Source organism: Vulpes lagopus, chromosome 11 (genome assembly GCF_018345385.1).
Source record: "Vulpes lagopus strain Blue_001 chromosome 11, ASM1834538v1, whole genome shotgun sequence".
NCBI classification, from domain to species: domain Eukaryota; kingdom Metazoa; phylum Chordata; class Mammalia; order Carnivora; family Canidae; genus Vulpes; species Vulpes lagopus.
The window spans coordinates 1,976,903-1,998,920 of NC_054834.1; the positions used below are offsets into that span (position 1 = coordinate 1,976,903).

General features: G+C 60.4%; 1 protein-coding gene across 3 annotated transcripts in view; it reads right to left on the reverse strand.

Moving 5' to 3' along the window:
• GRB10 (growth factor receptor bound protein 10) overlaps positions 1-22,018 on the reverse strand; it is a 146,603-nt gene that overhangs the window by 73,012 nt on the left and 51,573 nt on the right. For 2 of the 3 annotated variants that reach the window (XM_041722546.1, XM_041722547.1), the window contains exons 3-4: positions 19,780-19,869; positions 4,351-4,441 (exon numbers count right to left, since the gene is read on the reverse strand). In XM_041722546.1, the coding sequence (XP_041578480.1) occupies positions 4,351-4,441; positions 19,780-19,830 (142 nt within the window). In that variant the 5' untranslated portion in view covers positions 19,831-19,869. The remainder of the gene's footprint in view (positions 1-4,350; positions 4,442-19,779; positions 19,870-22,018) is intronic. The other variant, XM_041722548.1, reaches the window with a different exon arrangement.

Genomic DNA, 22,018 nt, shown 5'->3' on the forward strand with positions numbered 1-22,018 from the left:
AGAGGCAAGGAGTCGTCGATGGTTTTCTTGTGTTACTGTCTGGACTCTCTGGCCTGCTCCCCATGTGGCTTTCCTGCGTGCCCACCCTTCCTCCTGGGCGTCTGCGCCAGACGTCGGCAGTCGTGCAGATTTTACAAAAGACTGGCTGTGGGCTTTGTTCCTACCTACCCCACACATTTCTCATCATTCTCGTAACTTCTGATCTTGGTTTTTGTAACCACGTGCTCTATGTTCCTTAGGGTCATTCATTTGTCATGCTCCTAATTTCCTTTTTTTTTTTTTTTTTTAGGATTTTATTTATTTATTCATGATAGACAGAGAGAGAGAGAGAGAGAGAGAGAGAGAGAGAGACAGGCCGGGGGAGAAGCAGGCTCCATGCCGGGAGCCCAACGTGGGACTCGATCCCGGGCCTCCAGGATCTCATCCCGGGCCAAAGGCAGGTGCTAAACCGCTGAGCCACCCAGGGGTCCCCATGCTCCTAATTTCCATTCTGCTTCCAAGATTAGAAATGGTGGCTCGGATACTATTTTTTTTTTTCAGCCTTATACAATTTTCTCCCTGCAGTACACTCATCTTTTCATTCTAAAGGCCGGCTACTTTCATGGTGATTTCCCCCGTGATCCACGAGTGGCGTGTGCGTTAAAAGTTTCCACACACACGTTTACCTGTTTTTGAACTTTTTCTGTCGGTTTCTGATTTAATCACACTGGGTCAAAGAACGGGGCTTGCAGGAAACAGATGGCTTAAAATGTAGTGCAAAAAGTAAATTAAAAAATAAAATTGAGTGCAGTTTCCCGTATGTGGTCAACTTTTTAATAAGTTACACAGATTTCAGAAGAGAACCAAGAGTCTGTTGGGTGCAGGGTTCTGTACCTTTCTACTAAATCCGGCCTGTTAATACGGTTACAGATACACTTGGAATCACACGACAATCTTATTTTGTCTCTGCTTGACCTCTTTTTTTTTATTTCTCATCTTGTTCTTCTTCCTTTTCTATTGATGTTGGTTGTTTGTTTGTTTTTTTTTTTTTTTGGTTGTTTCTATTAAATATAGATCCCCTTATATCTCTTTCTGCTAGGTTGGAAACTATATATGTTTTTTCTTTCAGTAATTAATTAACCAATATTTTAGTTGTAACTAAGCTGCAAAATATGTAACTAAGATTTTAAAATATGTAACTAACCGGGTGGCTCAGGTGGTTGAGGGTCCAATACTTGATTTCGGCTCAGGTCATGATCTCTGGGTCGTGAGACCGAGCCCTGTCTCAGGCTCTGTGCTGAGCAGGGAGTTTGAAGATTCTTCTCCCTCTCCTCTCCTCTCCCCCACCCCCCCCCAAATAAATAATCTTTAAAATATGTAACTAAAGATACTTTTTCCCAACGCACCCTCAAATCATTGTATGTTCTGCTTCTCCGAACTGGGGTCTTATTATGATACAACCACACGTGCAACTTTGTGCGTCAAAAGACACACATGCAGAGCGTCTAATTATTGCAAGTCAAACCTTAGTTTAACAATTTGTACGACATCGCGCTCCTTTCTCTGCGCACGACTGTGTCCCATATAGTCTGCGTCTTGCCAGACATTCCCGATCTTTCCGAAGCGCAACTTTCAATAAACCTTTCAGACAAGACTGCCAGTTAGCAACTTCTCTCAGTCGTTGCCTGGAAGGCTCTCTTCTGCTCTCAGCGTGCGCTGTAAGCTTGCAGACGGATGGGGACTTCCCCGCAGCACCCTGCCAACACCCCACGCTCTCCCCTGGCACTCGCTGTGCCCGGGTGGGCTGCCCCCACCCCCCCAGCGGTTGCTCGGGCCCTGAGAAGTCTGCGTTTTCCCTGCAGACCTTCTCTCTGCCTCTCTCTTTCTGGAATCTTGCTAGATGCCTCCAGACTTGGATTATCTTCCCTTTTCCTTTTAGTTCTCAGAGCACGCTTTGGGGACCGTCTTCTCAGTTCTGGCCAATCCCCAGCAGCCTCTCTTCCAAGTCCCCGTCTACGTGCCCACTTGGGCACACGGAAGCCAGCTCCTGTTTTCCCAGCTCTCTCCGTGATGTAGGGAGGTGACGCTGGCTCGTTAATCCTCCTTAGACTGAATCCAGCATTTTCACAAAGTCAATAACCATATATCTCACTTCTAAAACGTGGACTCTCTCACACCCACCTGACCTATTCCTGCCATTTCTTCCCAGTGCGCTTCGCTTCGCCCTTCGTGACACTGCTTTCGTTCACCTCCCTGAGCACGATGCACACAAAATCGAAGCCCTGGTCAGACCCACTCTGCTGCCTGTGGACACTGGCGATCTGGACCCCCGCCGGCTGCGCCCGGCCGCCGGACCCGAACCGCCCTCCGAGGGTGGTGGCCCCGCAGGCCGCTGGAAGTAGCCTGGGCACTGCTCTCTCGGTAAAAACACCTGTCCCGGGGCACAGCCAGGTTGAGTCCTTCTGATTTTCCTGTTTTACACTGTTTTACGTGCTATGTGTGCAGAATTACTGAGGATTGGACGGAAAGGTGCTCAAAGCCTCGAGTGGCGACACATCCATCCGTTCCCTTCATCTCTGCTTCAGGCGCTGGGATGCATCAGATGCTCGGCAAGTAACCCTGGAGCCAGGAAGGGAATCGGCTCTGTTCTGCTTGAAGCCCGCTCGGCCGTCTGTGCTCAGCCCTCACTGCCACTGCCCGAGCCGGTGTCAGATCTATGGGATATGTGAATGCACACCCTCCAGATTTTCAAACCTTAAAAAAAAAGGTTTAGGCTTTAAAAAGTTCTTCTGATGTAATTTTTTTCTGGCTTTTTGATTAGAGCGTCAAAGCGGATTTCCACATGAATGTTAATGCCGAAACGTAGATGATTTCAGTTTAAGCGAGAGCACTGGTAAGCAGTGGAATGCAATAAATTAAAATGTTCCTAAGTTTCAAAGCCAGCATTAATTGGTGCTCTTTGCGTTGCAAGTTTTTGAAAACGGTGCCTCACATTACGCCTGATACAGAAAATCCTGTTTCACACATCTTCTAACACTTGAGAAAACATCTTTTTTTTTTTTTTTTAAGAGAAAACATCTTTTTGGGGCCCCTGGGCGGCTCAGGGGTGGAGCACCTGCCTTCAGCTCAGGTCGTGACCCCGGGGTCCTGGGATCGAGTCCCACATCGGGCTTCCTGCATGGAGCCTGCTTCTTCCTCTGCCTCTGCCTCTGTCTCTCTCTCTCTGTCTCTCATCAATAAATAAATAAAATTAAAAAAAAAAAAATCTTTTTGACCACATGGGAAGCTCCCAGCTTTTATTTTTGCTAAATTTCAACCCCTTTGTAATTAAGCAATTTAAAAATTCTGATTATTCTAATTCCTCCCAGTCCTAAACCTGACAATTTATTGTACTTAAGCTCCCCGGGAACCCAAACCATGAGCCAGGTGCGTATTTCCCGATCCCTCCCCGGGCTGCCCACCCGGGAGCAAAGCCTGCGCCGTGAGACCTGATTTGCCTTTAATCCCCGTCCTTTCTCTCCCGTGATGAGCCCATCAGAAATTTACGAACGAGAACAGAAGGAATCACGGCAAGGTAGACAATCCCCAAGAGCACAGACACACGGAACGAGCCTAAGTGCCAACACAAACATGCCGAAGTCAAGAGCACCTCCCCGCGAGGAGCCCCCAGGTGACGTCCAGGTGCCTTTACGCTGTATCCTGAGACAACTCATGGGGCATGACTGTCAAGTTGGGCGCCCTGAACAGAATCACAGGGTTTCCCCCCGCTTTTCGGGGGTGCAGCGTGCCTATGACGCCCCACCGGAGCTGGGAGGGTGTAAAGGAAAGAACCAATTACCATTAATTCACTGGACAAATTCTGGGAGCGTTCCGAGAGCCAACACCCACCTCCCTCAGCCTTCTCTGACGCCTGAAGCCGCATCTTGCTCACGGATGGACACGGGGGCGGGGGGGGGGGGCGGTGAAGCCCAGGTGTGGTGCCCACTGGGGCCTGTGTCCTGCTCGGCGCCCGCCGCCTCGAGAACTGCTCCCTGCAAAAGCAATGCTGAGTCTTTTTTTTTCCCCCAAAGCAGAAATCCTTTTTGGATTTCTCCGGGTCAGCAAATACAGGTGGGTACGAAGAAGGCAGGTCGGCAGGTCTCTCGGAGAAGCCAAGTCGCATGAAACACACTTTCGAAAAGCAGGGGCCGCCTGTACGAGAAGACCCCACCATCGAGCTGCCCCCACCCCCCGTTTTAGAGCATGTTTCCCTGAAAGGGGAACCGAGCCAAGGCCCGAATCTCCGGGTGCGAGTGCAAGAACAGCTTCCTCGGCTGCAGGGCCCGACGCCTCTGGGCCACGGCCCGGGCTCCAGCTGCCGGCGTCCCTTACCCTGGTGGCCTGTGAGCCGGTCGGCCGGCGCCGGGAAGCCTGGTCCTGCCAGGTCTCGTGGACTCGGCGGGGGCGTCTGCTCCACCTGGTCCTGCAGGAGACAGAAGCACGAAGGCTGTGGTCAGCAGCAGCAGCCACCCTGGGCCACGGTCCCCATCCCCCGCATTTCCTCCTCCTTCCTCAACTCCTTGAATTTATTCACCTCCTTGGTCTTAAACGGCCCTTGTTTAAAATACACCGTCAAAGGGAAGTTAATCACGAACAGGCGCCACCTGCTTCGCAAGGGAGCCGGAGGAGAAGTTACTCTCGGTTTCTGGCTTAAATTGCTCTGCCCGAACAGCGATCCAGAAAGTTATTGCCGACCCCGCTGGATTTAAGCAACGCGTGTAAATAATTAGCATTCCGGGGAGCACGTGCATTTTCTGCAACAATTACTGGTAATCAAGCCCTGGGCGGTCTGTTATCTGCCAGGAAACACTCGGAGGCTGCTTTATGATCGCCCCCCCCCCCTCCGCTAAGCAGAGGGGCCCGGGGGCACTTCGTTCAGACGTCAGGAGGGGAACAATTTCAGGCGTAAGTTAACACGGCAACGTCGCTACCGACTCTGGCAAGAACGTCCTCATGAGGCCACAACCAAGCCAACGAGAGACGGGTTAGGATGTGGGAAAAGAGCCTGGGCCTCTTCATACTTACACACTCAGAAAATACTAGCAGGGATCACCTTGGGGTAGGAAGGGGTCAAATTTCTCTTCCAGGTTCAAGAGATTCTGGGATTCTTACAGGGCGCACGGATCGCCGCCCACTCAGGGGTCAGAACCGTGCCTGCGAGGCCCATGTCCCGTGCTGCCGACGTGTCGCACAGACAGCAGCCGATGCAGCACCTCATCCCTACGGTGCGAAGGAGCCTCGTGGTACCGCAGACGGTCGCAGGTGCGACAACCCACGTGCGTGTGCCAGAGGAGCCAACGTGCGTGCAGAGCGTGCAGCGCCGGGCTGGGCTCCTACCTACAGACGAGGACCTAGGGCGCAGAGGGTCACGTCCACCTTCCTGTCCCCCGCCGGAGGGGGCAGCCCTGGGATCAGATCCCCGGCGGGGGTGGGGGTGCTCCAGGGTCCACGCGGCTTCCTGCCAAAGCTGCCCGAGAAACTCAAAGAAGCTCGATGGTTTCGACTCGGCGCTTTCTCACCCGGACGCTCCCCAGCAGGTGGTTCTCTGTCCAGAGGTTTCGCCGGGGAACAGAAACAGGAGGACGATACCCCACCCCCTCCGCTGTGCCAACGCCAACCTGCATGTCCCCGCACGTGGGTCTGCTCGATGCCGTGCCGGGGGCCCACTGGCTAGGGCTGGGGAGGCAGGTGGGCGGCGCTGGGGAGGGTCCAGAAGGGTGAGCCCCCCGACACCTACCCCTCAGCCACGCCGCCCCCCGGGAAACCTGGGGCAAATGGATCCGAGCCCCAGCGTGCAAGCGTGATCTGCACTGCTCGTCTGTCCCCGAAACCGTCGCTTTCTTTTTGCTGTTTAGTCACAGATGTGATACTTGCTAACTCCGGGAATCTAGATGCTAGAGCGAAAATTCAAATGAACCTCTGTCCCCTCCCCTGGGGATGGGACCCCATCAGGTTTCAGTCCATCCCCCCGAGACAAGAAGAAATGCACAAAGGCGGTCGGTCTGCGGGCGACGTGGGAGTTTCTCGCCGGGAACGTACAGGCTACACTCGGACCGCGTGGGGGTTACAAGTGACCCTGATGGAAAACGGGATTCCTCATCAAGTGACACGTGTCGCTGGACTTGAGCCCGTCGTTCTGAAATTCCCCACAGCCACAGGGCATCCCCCTCGGCGCTGCCAAGCCCTGGGCCGCTCCATGGCGGGGGCGAGCGGGGTGACCCCATGAATCCGCATCGTACCCCTAAATGCGCGGCCAGAGAAGGACCAAGCTCCTGGTTAGGAATGAGGGGAGGGCTGGCCTGCAGGACACGGGGTCCAGAGGCAGGAGTGAAGCCACCCGGGAGCCCCGCCGAGGTGCCGAGGACAGAGCCGGGTGGTCAGGCCAGTGCACAACCTGATGCCGCCCGGCGCCCGGACCCCCACCTGCAGCACAGCCCCCGTGCTGAGGCCCCCGCCTCGTGTCTGCAAAGCCACGGCCAGCATCCATCCTCCCAATCCGCTCTTTACCACCAGGGGTTAAATATTTTTTTCTTTCTCCTCCAGATTTTAAAACACGCAGGTCATTTTTTGGGAAACAGAGCAGAAGTACAATAAGAATGAGCCTGAGTCCGAGGACGGCAGGTAGGGTAAGCGGCTGCACGCCCGTGGACTCTGCACGGCCGGGGTGCACCGCGGACCCTGGAGATCACCGGGGTGAATGACCGCGGTCCTGCCTCTCCCCCTCCTCCATTAACACAAGATGCTATTTTAAAACCTTGGTAAAATTTTTTTTTTCCCCAGATACTAAGTGACTCTAGTCAACACCTGCAGCCCTCGCAAGCCTCAGCACCAGTAACAATCCAATCAACACCTCGGCGCGTCCGAGCCTGTCCACATCTCCGACTATTTGCATCAGATCCTGGGAAGCAGTAGAACCCCTGGGCCAAAGGCTTCCCACGTGTTTTTATTTTTATTTTTTTGCTCTGAGCCTAGATACATAGTCAAGAATCTTGTCCTCGCACTTCACCCTTCCACCCAAAATAGAGGAGAACTGCCTGTTTCATAGCATCTGCGGCGGACAGAGACTGCTGATTTTTCAGGAAATTTTTCTGGCCAATCCCAGAGCTAAACCATAGCCTGGACCTGTGGTTTTCAATGCGGGTCTTTTAATATATTTTATTTATTTATTCATGAGAGACACAGAGAGAGGCAGAGGGAGAAGCAGGCTCCATGCAGGGAGCCCGACGCGGGACTCGATCCCAGGACCCTGGGGTCATGCCCTGGGCCAAAGGCAGACACTCAACCACTGAGCCCCCCGGGCGTCCCTCAATGCGGGTCTTCAATACGGAGGAGGCTGACCATAGTCCAGAGCTTCTTAGCCCTCTGTCCTGCTTCCCCGGGACCCCCGTGATGGGTCAGCTGCAGGGGTGCCGCAGGGCCCGAGGGCTTTGCCATCAAGCCAAGCCCACCCGCCCTCAGGAGCCGAGCTCCGTGGGGCCGAGTCTCTGGTGTCTGAGTCAACCTGTTGGTGCAGCTGTGACATGGGCGAGGTGACCCCCCCCGGGTGGCTGGAGGGTTCACACTCAGCACCAAGTGCCAAGCCAGGGCCCAGGGAGGTGGCCGCCCTCCGAGCCCCGGACCCCGGCTTGCTCGTCAGGGCTCTTCCTCCCACGCGCAGGGAGCAGCTGGCCCACGCGTGTCGTAGACGCCTTTCCCATCCCGTTGGCCTGTGGTTTTAACGGAATGGTTGATTCTCAGAAATGCAATTCAGCATAAGCAGGTGCCCTGAGCCTCGTTTCTGGGGTCCCTCTGCAGGCGACCGCCGCCCTCGTCCCCTCGAGGAAACCGGAGAGCCCCCGCGGAGGTTTTGTCCTGGCCGTTCTTCCAGCTGGGGGCGTTCCCCGTTCGTGTCTCGGACCTTAGCTCGCACGGACGGGAAGAGGGGAAACCAGAAACCCGCTGTGCCCGCCCCGGAAGGTCGCCTTCATCCCACAGTCACGCGTGGGCCCCACAGATGAGCCGTTCCTGGGCCGCGGCCACGACCTCCACCTGCACGGCCTCTGACACCTGGTCCCTGGCACACACGTCCCCTGTTGCTGCTTCTGCGTGGATCCGTCCTGTTCTAGCTTCGTTTCAAGGGTCGCCTAAGCGAGTAAAGCTTCTCTTCTGGAGTATTTACTTCCACACAAAGGAGCAGCGCGGCCCACTACGGGTACGGGCGCTGCTGGTGAACCATCCGGTTGAAATCAGACGTCGCCGGGAGAGCGTAAACCAGGGGCACAGCCTCCCTGGAGCCCAGGCCCCACCCAGCCTGTCCCGCTGCGGCGTCCCCTGCGCAGACTTGTCCCTGTCCCAGACCCCGTCACCCCTGCACGTACCGCGGTCCCTGAGCACCCCCTCGTCAGTGGAAGCACGTCTGACCCCGCGGAGATGTCTACATGGAAGACAAGTAACCTCCAGACCTCATTTAGGCAACCTCGTCACCGGGTTTAGCAAATGCAGACACAGGACGTCCCGCGAAACCGGAATCTCAGTCAAACTAACCGTCCTTTGGTGTCCGTGTGTCTCGTACGTAAGACTCAAAAACAAACAAAAAACAAACGTAAAAGCCTCAACAGGCAGAAGCTGCAGACAAGAAGCCTCTTACCCCAAGAAGCGGGAAAAGGCGTCATAGTACGAAAAACGCTGGTGTCTGTAGCACAAAGCCCGCGAAGGGCCGGCGGCGTGCAAGGCCGGGCGCGGACGTCCCTGCGCTCTCCAGAGGCCAACGGTGGCCCTGGGCCCGGCTCGGTCCCGTGGGTGCAGGTCCAGGTCAGCGGGCCTCCCGTGGGGTCAGCAGCCTGCACAGCGGGGCGTCCCCCCCCCCCACGGCCTTGGGGGCCGAGTCCAGGATTTGGGCCAAGCGGCTGCCAGCGGCAAGGGTGGGCGTCCCTCTACCAGGGCCCTTAGGGCCTGGGCTGCCTACCTGGAGGGGGGCTGGGCACCCGGGCGAGCCCCTCCGCCGGCCGGCGAGTCACGTCGGCATCTGGGCCGGGACCCCAGCCCCCCTCGGCTGGAGAAAGAGTTTATGAAGTTGGAGGCGGCATCCAGGGGGCGAGGCAGGAATCCCGCCTCCCTGGGAGGAGGCGCAGTGGCCTCCGGACGGGGTAACTTCGTGGATATCTTCCCACCCATGTCGGGGGGCCAGGGCAGGGGCCGATGACCCCGCAGGGGCGGCCTGGCCAGGATGCTGGGCCCAGGGGCCCCACAGGACTCGGCCGCGGGGAGCATGAGGGGAGGACGGCACGAGGGACTGATCCTCCAGCTGGGCAGTGCTGTCTTCTAGAAGGTTCCTTGCTGCGTCACACTTCTGGGGGTGGTGAGTGCCCACCGCCCCCCCAGCCTCACTCCTTCTGCCTCTTGCTGGGCCCAGGCTTGTCCAGAGGCCTCCAGCCCCTTCCCTGGAGCGCTCTCTCTCCCCAGTCGGGAGCACGCCCCCGACACGCGGAGACCCCTGCCCACGGAAGCAGGTGCTTCTCGCCCCCGCTCTGCTACCCAAGAGCCCGAAGTTTCAAAGATCACGTGGAAAAAGCACCTCGCACTGGGGTGTGAGGCCGGGGTCCTGGCGGGCAGGGCAGCGGGTGTCACCGTGCGGTCACGGCCCAGGGCGCCGGCCCCTCCAGGAAGCACTGCTGGGAGATGCAGACTCCAGGCCTGCGGGCCACGAGCTCCTGACTCCGGGGGTGGGCAGAGCCCCAGCTCCTCACCCTGCGTGGTTCGCTTCCACGGAAGGTTCCGGCAGCCGCCTTCCTGACCTGGCTTCCCTCCAGTTCAAAGGCACAGCTCACCGCGGGCAGGCCTCCCCGTCCTGCTCTGCCCGGGGACACTGAGCTACCTGGAACGTTCTCTGCCTGGCCCTCCACACGCTCCGCGCTCATCCCCCAGGCCCTGCCGGGAAGCCACCTCCTTCTGGAGCCTTCTCTGACAGCCCAGATGAAATGGTCTCGCCCTCCCAGTGCTGCGGTGCTCTTTAATCCACAGCGGAAGGTAAGGAGGGCGAGTTGGCCAGTGCACGCCCCTCCCTGCTCACTGACGTCCCCAGATGTGGGACAGGGATGCCTCTGCCCCCCCAGGGAGATGTTGAGGGTGCAGGGAGGGGGAGAAGGGGGCCCCCCAGGGAGATGCTGAGGGTGCAGGGAGGGGGAGAAGCGGCCCCCCAGGGAGATGGTGAGGGTGCAGGGAGGAGGAGGAGGGGGCCATGGAGCACTGTCACAGGGCGCACCCCAACCAGCAAGAAGAGTGTGTCCCAGGCCCACCCGGAGGGAGACCCGTGCCCGTCAGCTGCCCGCACAGCCTGTGCAGGGGCCCTGAACGGCTCGTTGCCACACTGGGTGCCACCAGCACCCGAGGCCCACGTCGGACCTGGCTCTCGAGATGGGGAACGTTCACGGGGCAGATGGAGCAGTTTCCTTACTTAAAAAAGCTGGAGGCCCTGGCAAGCGTCGGGGCGGGGGGGGCTCAGCCACCGGCGGTGTCCTGGTCAGCACGGGGCCTGCCGGGTAAGGACCACACATCGGCCGCAGGCCACACTCTGCGCCCAGCGCCTGGGGTGCCTGTTGCCCACTGCCTGTGTGCCCTCCTGCACCTGCTCATCCCTCCTCCCCCTCCTGCACCTGCTCATCCCTCCTCCCCCTGCTCATCCCTCCTCCTCCTCCTCCTCCTGCACCTGCTCATCCCTCCTCCTCCTCCTGCACCTGCTCATCCCTCCTCCTCCTCCTCCTCCTCCTGCACCGGCTCATCCCTCCTCCTCCTCCTCCTCCTGCACCTGCTCATCCCTCCTCCCCCTCCTGCACCTGCTCATCCCTCCTCCCCCTCCTGCACCTGCTCATCCCTCCTCCTCCTCCTGCACCTGCTCATCCCTCCTCCTCCTCCTCCTGCACCTGCTCATCCCTCCTCCTCCTCCTCCTGCACCTCCTCCTCCCCGGAGCACCCGCGGCCTGCGACACGAACCAGGGGTCCCCTGCGAACCTGGGGCGCCTCCTGGGACACATACATGGAGCTGGGGACACCTGCACGGGGTGCCGGGTCTGCCGTCAGCCGGGTGCTGGCTACTGTGTGCACGTCAGGCGACTTTGCGGGCAGGGCGAGAGCCCCGGGAAAGCAGCAGGACCCCAGAGCGCACGCGGCAGGCAAAGGTGCACCCCCTGCAGCCACAACAGAGAAGCTCCTGCATGAGCCGCATGGAACTGAGCTCTAGAAAGGTCTTGCCTGGGTGCTGAGGGCAAAGGAGTCCTGGGTGTCAGGCCCGGCAGGCCTGGGCACAGGGAGCAAGCTGCAGAAGGACCCAACGGCCACGTCGGAAGCTCCCTGCTCCCGTAAGAAATCCCCCATCGTTACAGCAACACTAAAAGGCAGAGGGAGAAAACAGGGCTAAGGACCCCCAGGGGCTCAAGGATTGAGCGTCTGCCTTTGGCCCAGGGTGTGACCCCGGGGTCCCGGGATCGAGTCCCGCATTGGGCTCCCTGAATGGAGCCTGCTTCTCCCCCTGCCTGTGCCTCTGCCTCTCTCATGGATGAACAAATAACGTCTTGAAGAACATAAAAAAAACAACCCCAGGCCTCCACCACGTCTGACCACAATCCAAGCCCAGCAGGAGTGAAGAGAAAGTGGGGTTTGTCGCAACACGAGGCGTCAGCGGAGACACGCAGGTCGCTGGGCAAACAGCAAAGATGACCCGGGAGGCGGGGACGTGCGAGCCCGGCCACACGGGCTCAGGAGGCGGAGAGCGAGCCAGCCTCCAGGACGGGCCCGGCCGGCACCCCTGCCCCCCAGCTACTGGGCTCCAGCGAGGGGCGTGGACGCAGGCCTCTGGGCCTCAGGGTCCCCACTGGCCACGGGGGAATGGCACCCACGTCAAAGGGCTTGCTGGGGAGACCGCGTGCTGCGAGGTGTGCAGACCCCAGGCCCCTGCACCAACCCTGGTGATGGGAACCCCACTCTGCTCCAGCTCGTGGGGGGGGGACAGGGGCGGCGAGGAGGGGGCTCCTTCAGGGTCACGCTCACCCCTGCACACCTGGAAAGCAGGCGGGTGACAGCGCCCTGCAAGTGGCAGGGCCACTGCAGCTTCAACCCCAGCAGGGCCTCACCGGCACACAGGTCGGCTGCAGGCCCGAGCTCCCCGGCCAGCGAGCAAAGGCCTCACGCCCAGAAGACAGGCATGTGTGTGGACGAGCGCATGCATGCGTGGGCAATACACGCACCAGGACGGACACCGTGCACACACAGATACTCCACAGATACCGCTTCGGCCCGGCCTGCCCCGCAACACATTTCTTTACCTCGGAGCCCCCGCGCGGTCGTGATCCTCGCTCAGCATCAGCAGGTCACACCCGGGCTTCTTCATGTTCCGGGACCCACAACGGGTTTGCTGAAGCTGCCCACTGGCACTCGGACCCCAGACCTCCTTCCCTACAACGGGGTTCCCGGACCAGCAGGCTCCTCAGACCCACTGCGTATACTGATCCAGGGTGCTGTTAACCCTGCCCTGGCACCGACCTCGGGGGAGCCCCAAGGGACATACTGCGGTCCCGACAGCTGTCAGCGGACCCTGAGCCACACCAGTCCCGAAAGCAGTTGCTGGGAACCACACAGGCCCCTCCACTCCAGGGAAGCCCCAGGCACCAGGGAGCCCCGCGAGACAGGACGCTCAGGGTGCAGACTGCACAAATGTCACAGCCCAGCAGGCCAAGTGCCAGGCTACCACACAGACAGGCTCGTGTGACGGTGTCCGCTGACGACCGAAGCATCCACGCAAAGGACACTGCATGCCGACCCGAAGGCTGGCCACTCGGCTGGCCAGGAGGGTGGGGCAGGGACAGGAGGCAATGACGAGACACGTTAATTATATCTGAAACCTGCGTGTTCTGAAATGCTGCCGTCGCACCGTTCCCCAGAAATACCCCGGGGACCCCTATCCCCACTGGCCGCCCCTGCGGCAGGCGCTCAGGCCAGACAGAAGGGGTGGCTCCGACGTCCTGCCCGCACCCCCGCTCTCCTGCCACACCCTGAGGACTTGGCCTCCTAAATGCAATCCGGCCACCGCGGTGTCCTAGGCTCAGGTGCCCACAGCTCGCCCTGAGGCGGACCCGGGGTCGCTCAGAAGGGGCTGTGGGTCCACGTCGCACAGCAAGCAGGGCAGGCATGACGGGGGCATCCCCACGCCACGCCCAGGGGACAGGGTCCAGCCCAGGGCCGCCGAAGTCCACAGCATCCGTCTGTGCTGCACCCGAGACCCCCACCCCGGAAGTCAGACATTGAAATCCACTCCACAGCCACGTGCTCACTAAGCAGCAGGTTTTTCGGATGCACGTTAGTGCCCGGTTCCCCGGGACACCCTGCAACCCTGCTGGCAATCAGCCCGGGAAGGTGGGGAAGCTCAAACCGCTCCTCAGGGCTCTCAGCTTTTCGAACCAACGTGGAGATGTCTGTGACCACCGACGGCCACGCACAAGCCCATCGAGGGCCGGGACCTCCAGCAGCCTGGCACAGCCTCACTGACCCCAGAGCTCGAGACTCTGCTGTCTGACACCTCGCGGCCTAAGGACCGGAGAGGCGCCCCCGGTCTTCATGAGGCTCAGACCCCGTGCTCTTGGCGCGACGGGCCATCGGGACAAGGCGGACAGTCAGCAACGACCTCACTGTGCGACTCGCTTGTGGAGTTCAGAGGGCGGCGTGTGGAAGGATCGCGGGAAAGCGCGGGGCAGGTAAGCGGGGGAGCAAGCCCAGACCTAAGTGAGACCCTCCCTGGAGAGGAGGGGTAAGGAGCCCGCGGGCTGCCAGGGCGCCACTGGTGGCGGGAGGGCCCTTGGTGCAGCGGGAGCGGCCGCCTGCGCAAGCTCCTGAGGGATCTGGACGAGGACACCGGCCCCAGGCCGGCTCCCCTGGGAAATCACCGCGCCACCTGGCTTCCTGCACTTTTATCCCACCCGCAATGTACCAACGACAGAGGCACCTGCTTTTCCGTGAGTTTATGGCCCTTTGATGGTTTACCTTCCAGGTTTTTAAAGCTCCCCTACCAGGCGTTCCCGTCCAGTCCCTTTGTCATAAATGGGCTCCCAGGTTCCAGCAACAGCTGGCGGAGCATCCACCCCCCCCCCCCCCCAGGCCCCGTTGGCCAGGTCAGGTTGGGGGTGAAAAGCGCGCCCCTCCCCCCTCCCTCCCTCCCCCTCTCCTCCCTCCCTCCCTCCCTCCCTCCGTCCACCTGCAGGAAGCGGAATGCCAGGCTTCCCATCCTTTCCCAAAAAGCCTCACCCACCGCACGCAGGGCGCCAGAAAGTTCAGTAAGAGGAAACCTCAGAATCACCTAAGTGTTTATTCTTTAAAGATCAATTATGGGAAAAGCTCTCTGAGGTCAAGAATGCTGCTCATTGCCAATTAATAGAGCTTCCGACACCTCCTGGGGTTTTGGGTGTCTTCCTAGTATAAAAGAAAAAAAAAAGTAGTATGTTTTGTCGGGGTCCCCCTCCCACGCCTAAATATGTAGCCTGCGCTGGGGAACCGCCAGGCTGAGCCCGAGCGAGCGACGACACGCGGCAGGGAGGTGGGGGCCCTGGGCCAGGGCGGCGAGTGCAGGGGAGCAGCCCCCCCTCCACCCCACCCTGTCCCACAGCTGGGAGGCGAAGCAGGTGGGCCTCTGGGGTCCCCGCACCCCGCCACGGTCCGCTTGTCACTCGTGAGGCAGCCACACGACTCCCTGCGTGCAAGGAAGAGCGTGTGCAGCAGATTCCGCCTACACTGACGGTGCGGCCGTGCCGCCTACCAGCACCAGCCACTGCGCCGGGCGCCAGCCCACCGGACCGGGCAGGGCGGCTCACCAGGGCAGGACGCGGACGGGCTTCGCAAACCAAACGCCATCCGTTTTTACGTGAACACGCTGCCGTGATTCCAGTCGAGAGGCCGCGACCTCACATGCGCACGGTCCCCTAACTCTGCTTCCAGAGGCGACGTCCTCGCTCCAGGACACCGGGGAGCAGCGCCCATCGGCCCACGACAGCCACGGGTCCCATCATGAGGCTCTTCTAGAGCCGCGCGCCCTACGGCACCCACCGCCCCACGGCGATGCTGTACACCCGCCAGGCGGACACAGACGCGAGCTCACGGCACGCTGCAGCGAGTCCAAATCGGCTCCTCTGCCTCACGAAGCCCCGTCAAGGTCTCCCCGTTGTTAGGAGACCAAGAATGCACCCTGGGCGCGCTCTGCAAAGGCGCTTCCAGGTAGACGTCCCAGCGGCCGGGGTGCTCTCGGCATGGGAGGGCCAGGACGGAGGACGTGTGCGTCCTTCCCCTCGAAGGGCAGAGCCACGAGGAGCGAGAGTCCCCAGCCACAAACCTCTGGAGGGAAAGGGAGCCCGGCGGACACGTCCTGCTGCCAAGACACGGCTGCGCAAGACTAAAAGCGAAGAAGCTACAGGATCCCTCTCTGGCTAAAAACACAGACGGCGGTGACGGGCTCTGGGAACGGAAGTCATTTCTAAGGACCGATCCCACATGAAGCCTCTGGGGGGGGGCTGTTGTCCTCAGGTCCTGCAGACGCTGCCGGAAGATGCAGGAATCCGGCTGCGCCCACACATCCACGGATGCCGAGAACATCTCAGCCAGCGAAGGCCCAACCTCGGGCTCTGGGCCACGACCCTGCTGCCCTGAGCCACGGGTCGGACAAGCCAGGGACGCAAGGAGGCCGGCTCTGGCCTCACCCCGCCGCCCGCAGCACTCGCTGGAGCAGCGCATCCAACTGTGAAGGGCAGAGGGCAGCCGCGGAGTCCAAAGCAGCCCGCGCAGGTGCAAGCAGAGCAGCGGCTGTGCTCCCAGCGGTGCTCCTGGCAATGCTCCTGACAGTGCTCCGGGCCGTGCTCCCAGCTGCGCTCCTGGCTGTGAGACTGGCTGTGCTCCCGGCTGTGCTCCCGACTATGATCCCGGCTATGCTCCCAGCTATGCTCCTGGCCGTGCTCCCGACTATGATCCCGGCTGTGCTCCTGGCTATGATCCCGGCTGTGCTCCCAGAAAACTTCATTTACAAAAGCAGGCAGGGGGCCGGCCAGCGCCGGAGCTGGGAGGGAAGGTTCCAGGCCCAGGGAAATCAGGGCTGAAATGCAGCGGAGCGACAGCAGGGGCGCTGGACAGAAGGCGGAAACCGCTCTCAGACGGCCGCCTGGCGGCAGGTAAGCAGGCGTCGGGCGGCCGGGATCACGCGGACCGCTCCTCAGACGTCTGACGTCCAGCACGAGCATCCGTGCTTTGGACTCAGAACTCAAGAACAAAAATTATAAAGGTAAAGTTCAATGCTCGCGTGAATACTTGGAAATTCGACACTAGGCCTGACAAGCCGCGGCACGTTCACATCCGAGCATCCGGCCGCTGAAGCATCAGTCCACGCTCCGCTCCCACGTTTTAACCTGAAGCCATCACGCTTCCTGCTTTGTGCATTTTTCTTAAGGGTAATAAATGCAGCTTTCGTTTATAGTAAGTAAATAAAATGGGCCTCGTAACGGGGGCGTAGTCCCTTCCTCGGAGCCCTGGAGGCTGCGTGCAGTGGGAATGAAGGACTTTTTGGGTTTGAGCGAGCGCATGCAGGATGCAGGGTGGCCTGGTAACGGAGCGACTGTGCCCTGAACACGTGGAGCGGGGTCTGCTGCGACGTGAGAAACGAAAATACTTCTCAAGTCTTGAGCTTTTGAGGTTTTATAATTGCAGCCGAGGGATGCCCGGGTGGCCCAGCCGAAGGATGCCCGGATGCCGCCTTCAGCCCAGGGTGTGACCCCGGGGTCCCAGGATCGAGTCCCGCGTCGGGCTCCTTGCGCGGAGCCTGCTTCTCCCTCTGCCTGTGTCTCTGCCTCTCTCTCTCTTTCTCTCTGTGTGTGTCTCTCATGAATAAATAAATAAAATCTTTAAAAAATAAATAAAAATAAAATTGCAGACGACGGGCAGACGGTGGTCTCTATTTCTCACCGCCCCCATTTCCTGCTTGAGCAAAGTCTCACCTCCGGCCCCAACCCCCCAGAGCAGGCTTCTCCTCCTCCTCCGTCCTCCATGCAGAGTGCCCTGCCCTGTCCTGCCCCGGGCACTTCCTCCAGGGAGGCCGCCCTGACCTCCTCTCCCTCCCGCCGGCCTCATCATCTTATTTGCCAGCTGTCCCATGTCCGCCTTCCCCACATCCGCCTCCCCCACCCAGACTTGAGCCTCGGGAATCAGGTTGCCTTGTGCAAGACTGTCCCCCTGGCCCCGATGCCTCGTCCGGCACAGTCGAGCACCGAAGGATGAGAGGGAACTATCCTGGGCTGGGTGTCCGAGACGCGGCCAGGCCCGGGCCGGGTGACTTCCGTGCGGGTGCTCCAATCCCCCCGTAACCTGGACACCATTCACCCTTTTTTACCAGCAGGGAAACTGAGCCTCGGGGGTGTTACGTGACTGCCCCCCGCCCCCATCAAGGCCGCAGAACTAGGGCATCATATTTTAAAGGAAAAACCTGCGTCTTAGAAGTGCGGCTGTCTGTCCCCTGTTCCACCAGCCCTGGGGCCCGTCCCGCCCACGTGCTGGCTCCGTCCCTACAGCGGAAAGCACAGTAATTTAATGCACATGCTAATTTGGGTGCTTCTGTGTCCATAAAAAAACTCTAGATCTCAGCAACTCGGTGACCGAGCCCCGTAAGGCACCCAAGCCCCAGCTCCGGGGGGAGCGGCTGGGATCAGAAAACCATTCGTACGCTGAAGATCTGAAGAAACTCTTCTCTATAAAGACTTGGGAGATTTCTCTAATTGCTGTAATTGCAGATTGCTCAAGACTGGGACTCGCTGTAAATCATCCCATTTTCTGAGAAATTCTGGAACTGTCATCTGATTTTCCAGGAACGCGGATGCGAGCTGCCAAGTCTGGCTGCTGGGTTTTTACAGGAGGAAGACTGTGCCATCAAAGGCCACCGAACGGCGTGACCGAGCATTTCCTCCGGGGGGGACGGCGTGGGGCTGGGCTGCCCACCCCGCACTCGCCCACCGCTCTCTGGCTCCTGCAGCGCGGCCTCGGGCCACTGAGTCAGCAAAGACACGCGGCCAGAGGCGACAGGGAGGCGATCGTCCCTCCGTGGCTGTTCCCTGTCTGTCCACCCGGCAGGAAACTGAAGACGGGGCGGGGGGGGGAGGGGCGGGCGGCGGCAAAAGGGCCTGCGCGTGTGCCATGAAGCCTGCCCTCCATCAGGCCTGGCTGGCTCTCTCGGTCCACTCTGCAGCCCGCGGGACAGGACGGTGCTCACTGACTTCCAGGCTGACCGCCCTTCCCCCACAGCTGTGGCTTCCCTCGTCGCGCCCTGGTCCCCTCCCTCTGGGAGTGACGGTGTGAAATGCAAGGTCAGGAGCTGTGCACAGGCTGGACCCAGACAACAGGCCGCAGCTAAGTGGCCACGGGAGAGCGGGACCCACGCCCTGCGGATGCAGCCCAGAGCTTGGCTCAACAGGGTGAGGCCCCGTTCCGAACCGGGACGCGAGCACCGGAAGGCAGGAGGCCTGACGCGGAGCTCGCCCGCTGAACGACGCTGCCGCCAGCACCTGTGGCAGCTCTGCGAGGGCAGCGGCCCTCTTCTCGGGCTTGTGACCGATGGCGGCCTCCTCTCGATCTCAGTGGTGGCACCGAATGGCGTCCCTAGCTTTCAGCCTCTCTGAAGGCTCACGTCCCCTCCGTGCCCAAAACCCCTAAAAAGGAATCTCTGCACCGTGATGCGCGAGCAGACGCTCATCACTATCGCTGAGGGCGGACTTGACAGGTTCAGGGCAGGGAAAACAAGTGCAGACAACTGCAAAGGTCAGAGCAAGGGGAGGGCACGCGGAAGGACCTCAAACCTGGGAGCTCAGCTGGAGAGAGAGGCCGGGAGAGCGACTGTGAAGTACTGGGAGAGCTGGGGGGGTTGATAAAGATGGACAAGCCTGGGGCCCCGGGGGGCTCGGTCGGTGAAGCGTCCGCCTTCCGCTCAGGTCCTGGGATCGAGTCCCGGGGACGGGGTGTGTGCGTCCCTGCTCAGGGGGACGTCTGCTTCTCCCTCTGCCCTCTGCTCACGTGCCTGCTTTCTCTCTCTCTCTCTCATTCTCTCCAAGAAATAAAATCTTAAAAAAAAAAAAAAAAAAAAAAAAGACGGACCAGGCCTGGCTGTGCATTCCTTCAGGGACACCCCTCCACACTGAAAAGTAAAAGTTCAAACACAAACACGGTTGAGAAGATGAGAAGCGTCCCAGGGAAACCCACCCAGCAGCCCACGGAGAGGAGCTCGAGACCCTGGAGGAGCGCGGGTCTGAGCTCGTCCTGCACAACCCCCCCCCCCATGCTCTGAGGGAGGACTGCGTGTCTGAAAGGCAAGCCACGCCTAAGCCAAGGGACCTCCCTGTCCCCACTCCTCTCCCTGGGTGCTGTGTCTGCACGGACACCCTCCAAGCTGCCGCTGCAACGTGCCACCCACAGCTTTGGGGACCAGCAGGCGACAGCCCAGAGCCTGCTCCTTCCCGACGCCGCCTCCCGCGCCTCCGAGGCAACACCGCACAGCGACGATGACAACAACCGTGTCAAGGATGCCACGGACAGAGAGGACATGCAATGAGGCCTCCCAAGCAAAGCAAACCGTGGGAGACACGCGGGGACCCTGCGGGCCGTGCCAACAGCCCCGGCGCACACACTCCCACGGGGACCCACCGGTCACGAGCTACGCCTGCGCCCGGGGCCCTCGGCCACCACCACGTGCTGGCGGCAGCCGTCCACGCTCACGCCTACCTGGTAGTACGGGTGGTGCAAGAAGGAATCTGGGCAGCCAGCCAAAGCCATGGGTTCCTTCTTCGAGCTACATTTACCGCTCCGCAGCACCTGCAACAAAGACAGACCGTCAGAGCCAGACCAGAGCACGACTTCGCTGCTCACCACTTGACTGCGAGTGACCCGTCCCAGCGGGCAGCCCCTGGACACGGCTCAGGCCGTGGGGCACCCGGTCAGGACGTCTGCTCACGGGGCCCAGCCTTCCCTGACACGAGGGCGGGCTCCAGAGCCCCGGGGGAGGCGTCCGTGTGGTCCCGGGCCTGTGGGGCCATCACAGAGGCCAGGGGGATGCTGGCCCACAGCTCCGGCCGCTTGCTCGTCCCCTCAGGAGCTCCCAGGGACCTGGGCTCCTGCCCTTGTTACAACGTTAACACCCCGAAGACTTTACCTTCCTTGGGCGAACATGGTTTCAGCCCTATTGCAACTAGGCCCCGAGGAGGCGCTCGGTCCCCGGGCCACAGTCAAGATCCAGCACCGTCACGGGCATCCAACCGCCCCCATCGGCTGCTCCCCGAAGGCCCCGTGGCGACCACCTCTGAGAGCAACACCCCCAGAAAACGACTTCTGAACCCGCGAAGGCTCTCCTGACGTGCACGGGAGCCGCCGGTAACAGCGGCTTCATCAGAAAGCCCAGCAGTTCCTGCAGCGAGCTCCTAGCAGGCAGGAGCGAGGCTCCGTCTTCCCTCCTGCGATCTACTGGGGGCCACCCGCACGCCCGATGCACCCAGAGCAGGCAATGAGCGTCCCGGGGGGGTGTGACAGAGACCCCCTCCCTTCTGCGGCAGAGGACAGGGGCTGGGGCGACGGGCGACCAGCAGGTCGGCCTGGACCCGGGCTGGGTCCCCGCTGCCTCTGAACGCACATAAGGGGCTCTGCCCAACTTCCATGAAGGGAGCTCCCCCGAGACACGCTTCCTTCTACTCTCCGAGCAAGCAGAGAGCAGGGTGTGGACCCAGGGACAGCGGCCGCGTCCTCTCCGCAAACCGTCAGACGCGCAAACATCTCAGGAACGGCAGCAACTAACACTCCCCGGCGTCATCAATCCCAGAGGCGCACGCCCTGGACCCTCGGCTCCTCTCTGGCCCAGCCCCCCTGAAGGAGTCATCATTTCTGGCCACGAGAGACCTTCCCGAGCTTCTGTACTTGCCGCTGTCTTTCCAGCTCCACCACCAGCCGACTTACTACACCCTGTAGGACTGGGCTCAGGGATCACCTCCTCCAGGAAGCCCCCTCAGGCTGCCTCTCGCCCATCACCACTGCTCCAAGGTGGCCCAGTCAGTGGCCCCTCTGGGCTCCCGGGCCCCACGCTGGGCTTACAGCCATCTCTCCACCTGCTACCCAGAACCGTAAATGCCCCTTCCTGGTCTCGCTCCCCCCATGTGAGCTGTGCGTCCACTGTGCCCCAGCGCCCACGCCAAGTGTGGCCCCCGCTTCGCTCTCGGCATCTGAATCCAAGCAACGCAGGTTTCACAACAGGGGGCCCTGGTGGTCACCAGTGTTGCCCCATTAGAGTGGGAAGAAAACGACACAAGTCCAGGACGGCCACCCCACCATGTCCGGGGCCGCTGCCAGCAGGAGGCCCAGGGACAGGCGAGCACCCTGGTGCTCCGGGACACAGGCTCTCCTCCGAGGCCGCCTTCCCGAGGACCGACACAGCGATTCGTACCCGGAACCCCTACAACGAGGGAGCAAGGACGTCCTGCTCCTCCGCTTGGGGCCGAGAAGGGCTCAGCTCCCCAATGGCCCTTTACTACGGGAAAAACCAGAATTCAGCAAGGGGCTCGCTTCTCTCAATGAAATTAAGAAGGAGAACGGAAGAAACGCTACAGGACAAGATATACCACAGGCTGGGAGCAGTGAGGCCGGAACGAAGTCGGCAAAAACTCAGTCCCTGGGAGCCCAACCCCAGAAATCCCGACAACAGCCCCCAGAGAGACCAGGCCAACACGGCAGCGGAACGGCAGCCTCCAGGTCGGCACAGAACTCGGGCTGCGGAGGGCACCCAGCCGCGGGGGGAGCCCCACCTGCCCTGAGCCCGACGCCTCGCTCCCTCTCTCCTGCGGCAGAGGCTCTCCACCCGGACAGTCTGAGGTTTCTAGAATCCCGAAACCACGACTCACAGGAGCTTCCCAGGGGAGACTTATAATCCGACGGGACACAGAGTGAGGATATTCATTCCATCGATCAAAACGGCAAAGCA